Source organism: Ananas comosus, linkage group 22 (genome assembly GCF_001540865.1).
Source record: "Ananas comosus cultivar F153 linkage group 22, ASM154086v1, whole genome shotgun sequence".
NCBI lineage: Eukaryota > Viridiplantae > Streptophyta > Magnoliopsida > Poales > Bromeliaceae > Ananas > Ananas comosus.
In genome coordinates this window covers 986,036-993,660 of record NC_033642.1, presented here as the reverse complement: position 1 = coordinate 993,660, position 7,625 = coordinate 986,036, and the positions used below count along the sequence as shown (strand labels likewise).

General features: G+C 36.9%; 1 protein-coding gene and 1 long non-coding RNA gene across 3 annotated transcripts in view; both read right to left on the bottom strand.

The window, feature by feature from the left end:
- Positions 489–7,625, bottom strand: part of LOC109727711 (protein ACCELERATED CELL DEATH 6-like) — a 49,366-nt gene continuing 42,229 nt past the window's right edge. The window contains exon 2 of the mRNA XM_020257894.1: positions 489–1,192. Within this exon, the coding sequence (XP_020113483.1) occupies positions 606–1,192 (587 nt within the window). The 3' untranslated portion in view covers positions 489–605. The remainder of the gene's footprint in view (positions 1,193–7,625) is intronic.
- On the bottom strand, positions 2,017–5,330 carry LOC109727714. Of its 2 annotated transcripts, XR_002220818.1 has the most exons (4): positions 3,555–5,330; positions 3,355–3,437; positions 3,130–3,229; positions 2,017–2,240 (listed from the first exon to the last, which is right to left on the bottom strand). It is a non-coding gene; the product is annotated as an uncharacterized LOC109727714 (long non-coding RNA). The 2 variants fall into 2 exon arrangements; XR_002220817.1 differs by having other exon boundaries at positions 3,355–5,330.

The following is a 7,625-nucleotide window of genomic DNA, read 5'->3' as shown; positions in this document are numbered from 1 at the left end:
CTACTCTTATCTATATCAAGTTATTATAAACCGACTCAAATAATATTGAATTACATGACTCAAAATTTAAAGGCCTGACAAAAGTTTGTGGGAAGCTCTCCAATAACGCCTCGTTACTTTTTTTTTTTTTTTTTGAGATATAGGTAGCACGTTACCCGCTTTGTTTATTTTATTTAGAAATAAACTTAGCTGGAAATGTGAATCAACTAGCTAGGATTCGAAATTGGGACCTCGGGTACCAACCATCAAGCTCTTTTCCACTTGTTTTAGGTACAGTCGGTTAACACCTCATTACTAAAGGCTAATCTGTTGTCATGTATCATTTTTATCTCTATCGAAAAGTTATAATTTTTTTTTTTCTAGAATTTGCAATAATTTTTTTGGATTTTAGTGTTGAAAGCACCCAACAAACGATTGGATAAAAGCAAAGTAACATATGCCTGCAGATCAGGGGCTATTCTACAAGGCATCGCTAGGAAGCTTTCCACTGAAGTTTTATCCCTTGGGCACTTTATTGCTAGATAACATCATCAATACCAAAATACGGCTTCATGTGATGCAAGACCCTAGTGCAAAGTTGCTCTCAAAGATCAATAAGCAATGAACTAGTGATGCCTGGAATAATTTAAATATAACTTAAGAGTAGGAAATCGATTTACCAGTTGAAAGTTTACGAGAAACCCAAGCCCGATAGGGACAAGATCTAGAGGTGTTTTTCCATCCTTGTTCACAATGCTTGGGTGTACACTTTTGTTTTCCAATAGGAGACGCACCATAGTGTAGTTCTTGGATTCTACAGCAAGATGCAGTGGTGTATTCCCTTCACTATCCTTTGCATTCATCATTTTCGAAAGCGACAGTTGTCTGCAGACAAACCTAACTATCTGCTCTTTTTTGTGCTGTATAGCAACATGTAGAAAATTCCTTCCTCCACCATCCACTAACTCAGACATATCAGGGCAATGCTCAATAAGCTCACGAATTATAGAGAGTCGTCCCATCCTAGCAGCAACATGTATAGGGCATAATCCTTCATAGTCTGAGATGTACGCCGGAGAAGTGTCATGTTCTAATAGTTGACGCATCACATAATGGTAACCAGTTGCTGCTAAATAGTGAAGGGGAGTGCTTCCTGAGCTATCAACTTTCTTTTTAAGTGTTGGTTTCCACTGTACTAGTATATCCGCGATCTCTGTTATGAAAATTCACATAACAATGATAAGGGACCAAAAGATTTTTTTAAAAAAACTTAAATATAAATAGAAACAAGAGACAAAGCCTCATTTTCACATGGATAATATTTTTTACTATGTTGTCAAGCTCAAAACGATGCCGACAAATTATTAAACTTACATCGTAGCGACTTCAAATACGCTAAATTGAGTTTAATGTATTCATTCATCTATTTGGAAGTCCATTCACCAAAAACAAATTAAGTGGAGCACAAACAAAAATGCGCTTGTATTAATTTCCAAAGTAGACTTAAAATAGATGATACATTTTTTGTTGGTGTTATCTTCCACTAATTCTTTGACTTATCAACCAACACTATTTAAACTTCTAAATTAATTACATTTAATAGAAAAATCAAACTAAATAAATCGACTAATTTTTGTATTTCCTGTCAAACTAGATACTTCTAATCAAAGAAAGTTCATTAATTTATCATAATTCACCAGTAAAACTATCCTTTTTCTTTGTGCACCCACTTTTTAGGTGTATAAGTTGCTCTCTCTCTCTCTCTCTCTCTCTCTCTATATATGTACATATATAGAACTAGGCTGGAATGCAATCAATAACACCAAATTGTAGGTTTTCTGCCCTTGGATGAAGAAATGTACGGTTAGGATAATGTGGGCCCTTGTCATGCCCGGGCCGCGGAAGACTACACGGTACGTACACAGACCCATCGTATGCCCGGTGCATATAAGGCGTCTACAATAAAAATGTTAGAAGTAGCAATAGAAATCTAACATGATATCAGAGCATACATGATAAACTACTCACTAAGGCAAGTAAAAAGGAAACAACTAACTAACATTAACAGTCTCAAAGATATACATACATCAAGTAGCCAAAGTATAAAACTATATATACATGGTGGTCTCTAGACATCAAGAACAAAACTCTCTCGCCAGCTACATCAAAAGAAGAGGTGACCACCTAGCAGAAGCTCCAAACTAACTCTAACTAGATGTGACCCCCTTGCCGCGATTCCTAGCCTCTCCCGCTGTGAATGGCTTTGAAAATAAAAACAACAACAGCATGGAAATGAGAACTATTGAACAATAGTTCCCAGTGGGTAAGCCGCCAATATCAGCGAATTACACCACTAGGTCACTAAGGATATATAGTAAACATAAGCAACAAATGGCATAGCATGGATATTAAATAAGTAATGAATTACTAATACTATTATGGCTCTACATCTACATGTTATATCACAAGTATGGACACTATTCTATCATGAATGAGCATATAAATGACATGTCCAATAATGGCTAAATTATTTATTTAGATATCTTCTTTTCAATTTAACGAGGACCAACACAAAGTGTAGTCCGGCTTGCACCGTGCCTAATGACCCCGTGATAGTCAACACTCCCCACGACAATCCACTTCGGCGCCCAGTCCCGCACGGCGAGCATGATGTCGCGCAGGCCAACTCCGGAGTGTCGGCTTGTGGGGAGCGACTCTCACAAGCTTGTGTGAATGAGCAAAATGGTAAGCAAGCATGATCCACAATATAAAGTTCCCGATCATCATGTCTAAAATATGATATATCTACTAGCGACCCAAAGGTCGGATTCTACATCACAATATCGAGGTTTGGTTATTTAACTAAGTCATGTACCACATCATTAAGTCCATACCAACTATTATGATATAATTGCCATATCCAACTTGCCTATACAAGGATACTAAACATCATGTAAGTATTCTAACAAATATATGCTATACAAGTATGCTAGCCAAATTCATTGAACATCTCTCTACTACATAGAAGTATAGCTTTAACATGTGTAATATGTATGTTTTAAATATTCAATAATTTATTTATACTATATCTAGCATGAATATACATGAAGTCCATTTTTAAACATCGAAAATGACATAGGAGGAGTTTACCCATTTCGGTAAGGTCAAACCCACCGGATACCCCTCGAACTCGTTTTGCTCGAGCGAAGATATCCTTTAGCCTCAAAGCATCCTTTAGCCTCAAAGCACCCTAACAAACATTCCAAATGAATTAGAAGCTTCTCATAAGCCTCCCCACGAAATTTTCCAAAACTAAACTCAAATTCCACCAATTCAACCAAATTCACACACAAAACTTGCAAATAAGTAACTAACCTTCCAAGAGCTCCAAACCAAGCCAACCTTGAGTTAGGGTTAGAGATTTATCCTCAAAAACACTCTTTTCTTCACTTCCAAAGCTTCTCCAAGGATCACAAAACCAGATTTCATGGAAAAGAGAAGAAAAGAGATATCAATTCCATCAATCTCCACTAAAATTGGAAAAAAATCTAGAGAGAGAAAGAGAAGGAGCTCACCATAACTCTTCTCTGATTCCAGCACGAGGGAATAGCTGGGGGAGCTGTTGAGGATAAACACTAGGCTCAATTCCAATTATACCCCTAAACAACTCACAATTAGCTGACTAAACAAATATCAATTACAGCATTGAGTACCGGTACTCGAATTGGAGTACCGGTACCCAGTGCTCAGTCTCGCAAAACTCGAGCGCTGGACATTCGGATTTTATAAAGTGTACCGATACCCGCCTGATATAGTATCGGTACTCAGCACAATACCGGTACTCACCAGCTCAGTACTGGTACTCAATGCGCAGCTTCTCAAACCCGAGAGCAACACATTCTGGCACCCTACAGGGTTCCCGTACCGCACTCAGGTACCGGTACTCGACACTCAAAACTTGCAATTTACAGATTTTAATGTTAAAAATCCATTCTCGCACTCGGGAGCTTAAGTAAAGGATCGATACACCATCATTGATCCCCAAAATGTCCAGAATAGTTCATAATACTATTATTACACTATAACCTTTTAATTTGCTAAAGTTCAGTGTACTACATTATCCCCTTCTGAAAAGGAGTTTCGTCCGCGAAACTAAAAATCAAGTACCTCAAGATTCCATCTGAAAAATATGGGGATAACACTTCTGGAGTGCACTTTCCAGCTCCCAAGTGGCTTCGATTCCGAAACTTCTTCACCTCGCGAGCGAAAATTCTCACAAATTGCACCTCGAAGCTTAAGTCCTCTCATAGCTCCAATGGTGTAGAATCCAAAATATGAGCTGGATTGAATACATACTTCCGTAGTGCAGAAATATGAAATACATTATGTACTCCTAATAGGTTCGGCGGTAAAGCAAGCCGATAAGCTACCAGGCCTACACGCTCCATAATCTCGTAGGGTCCAATAAATTGAAGACTCAACTTTCCTCGAATGGCAAACCTCTTAATTCCTTTCGTCAGCAAGACTTTCAAAAAAACATAATCTCCAACTTGGAATTCCAATTCTCGTCGACGCTTATCCGCATAACTCTTCTATCTACTTTGAGCTGCAATTATTCGCTCTCATGCAAGGCGAACCTTACTTTTAGCTTCCTGGAGCACATATGGACCCAAAATCAGCTTTTCACCTACTTCACTCCAATGAAGAGATGATGTATACTTCCTTCCATAAAGGGTTTCAAATAGTGTCATCTTAATGCTTACTTAATAACTGTTATTATAAGCAAACTCTGCCATAGGTAGATATTGAGGCCATCCACCTTGGAAGCCCATCACACAAGCCCAAAACATATCTTCAAGAATCTAGATAGTACGCTCAGCTTGCCCATCACTCTGAGGGTAGAAAGCAGTGCTGAAATCTAGTTGAATGCCTAATGCATCATGCAAACTCTTCCAAAAATGTGATACAAATCGGGAATCTCGATCCGATACTATAGATGTAGGCACTTCATATAATCGCACAATTTCGTCACGGTACACTTGTGCGAGTCTCTCTCCCGTCCAAATAGTGTGAATAGGAATGAAATAAGCAGATTTCGTCAACCTATACGATCACCCAAATAACATTACAACCGGCTTATGAACGAGGCAAGCCTATAATAAAATCCGTAGAAATATTTTCTCATTTCCACACGGGTATAGATAAACTCGGAAGCTTTCCCGCGGGTAGTCGATGTTCAGCTTTTACCTGTTAACAAGTTAAACATCGAGCTACAAATTCTCCAACATCATTTTTCATCCCAGGTCACCAATACAATAACTTCAAATCTTTATACATCTTTTGTCACGCCCCGAGCTCCGCCAGTTTGGTCGGATTCGAGCACATGACAGACGCCGAACGGACAATACCTCCCCTGTCCGCCCAAGGCTCCAACAACAAGTATATTACAAGCAAGTCAAAAGAGAATTGCGGAATATACAAGGTTTGCACGAGGGCAAACAACAACCACAGTGAAAGCATCGAAACTAATTAAACATCCAATATACATATCATTTGATTACATTTGAATCAAACACAAATAGTCTATTACATACATTTACATCACGATTTCTTTTAACCAAAAAGGCAATTTATATCATCTTTACATTACATCATTATCACCTTACTATTTCAACATACAAAAGTTGAGTACACCGAATGTAGGGTATGTCTATATAACTCCGAGGCCGCTATCTACGGCGCGTCCCCCTTGCCTCGATCCTCCGCCGCCCCGCTCGCTTACGGATCTGCAGGGTTAGTGGTAATGAGAACTAGAACGAAGTTCCCAGTGGGTTCGGCCGCCGACCACGCCGATTCGCCCACTAGGTCTAATTCAGGCATGTGTATTTCAATAAAGAAGATTAACAAACCAACTAATGCACTTCTAATACAATGTCTGTAAGAAAGCAATCCACAGATAGATATTCATATTCAAATACATGATAATTATGCATGCATATCCTTTTCACTTTCCTTTGGCCTTTACCCAATCAACCTGGGGTGCTCCTGGTTTACCCCAACTCACAGTCCACATATCCCGTCTAACGGGGGAGGCACAAGGCACTACCACCCAAAGGATCTTCGCCAGGCACGTCCACCCGTGGTGCTTTTCTTCTCCGAAGTAGGCACGTCCACCCATGGTGCTTTTCTTCTCCGAAGTACACCGCTCGTGGATGAGCGACCTCTCACAAGCCGGAACCAATACATGTGAGTATGATCTCATCCTCAAATTTGAGGAGGTATGGCCCGCCTATCACAATTCTCACTGTCTCAACGCTGATGAATGGTTAATACCTATTCATACTATCATTTGCCAATGTCATAGCGGTCCTGATGCCACAATACACATGATGTCACTTAGGTTAAACCTTGTTTAACTATTCTCTTTTCGATGCCAATCGAGTCACTAATGTCAATGTCGCCTTTGTTTACTACGGTCACAGTCATTTCTCACATTCACATGCATATAAGGTCTTTCGCTATCTTTATTCACACGGTTCTATATCATTACAATAATCTTACGCAGATAATTGTTACAACCAACACATGCCGTTCATTACCCTACATGCCAGAATGTTATAATACCAACATGTTCAAAGAAGGGACATAGATATAGAAAGAGATCCGGTGTTTCCGGATAGCACCCCCCACCTTTATGTGTCACAAGGATGTCGTGGTTCAAATTTCACGATTTTTAAACTTGTTCGCCGCGAGCTACGACGATCTGTACTATTTCTGCTTCTTTTTCCAATATCTTTGCGCACGCTCGTCGTATCNATAATAAATTTTGATTTTTAAAATATTTGAATGTTCTAAATTATTTGCTGATATAGATCGTCAATTTCAAAACTCTATTATTAAAAATGATTTATGAATACAAAAATGAAAGCACTTATTATAGTACAATAGTCGGACTCTATAAAGCTGATGTAATGATGCACATTACCTTCGTTTCATTGGACCTACAAGCAAGTGTAAGGGGATGTTCGGCCTAACTTTTAAAAAGTGCTTTTAGATTGAAAAGTGATTTTCAGCTCAATAGAGTATTTGACAACTTTATTTTTAAAATCTGACTCTGTTTTTCAGAATCAGAAAACTGATTTTGCAAGCTCCAGAATCAGAAGCAGAAAAAAGGTGCTTTTTGAAATCTGATTCTGCTTTTGGACTCAAACTTTAAATTTTTTTTTTTCATTTTAAATTCAAATTTCAAATTTAAATTTAATTTTAATTTTCACATTCATTTTTGAATTTTAAATTTTAAATTTTAAATTTTAAATTTTAAAAAATAGATTTCAAACTTTAAATTTTAAATTTTAATTTTAAATATCAAAACTCAAATTTTAGATTTTAAAATTTCAAATTTTAAATTTTAAATTTTCAATAAAATTTAAATTTTGACATTTTATATTTTAAAATTTAAAATTAAAAATTTAGAAATTTTAAATTTTAAATTTTAAATTTTAAATTTTAAATTTTAAATTTTAAATTTTAAATTTTAAATTTTAAATTTTAAATTTTTATTTTTTATTTTTTATTTTTTTAATTATTTTTAAATTAAAATATCAAAGTTTAAATTTTGTATAATTTTAAAATTTAAAAATTTAAAT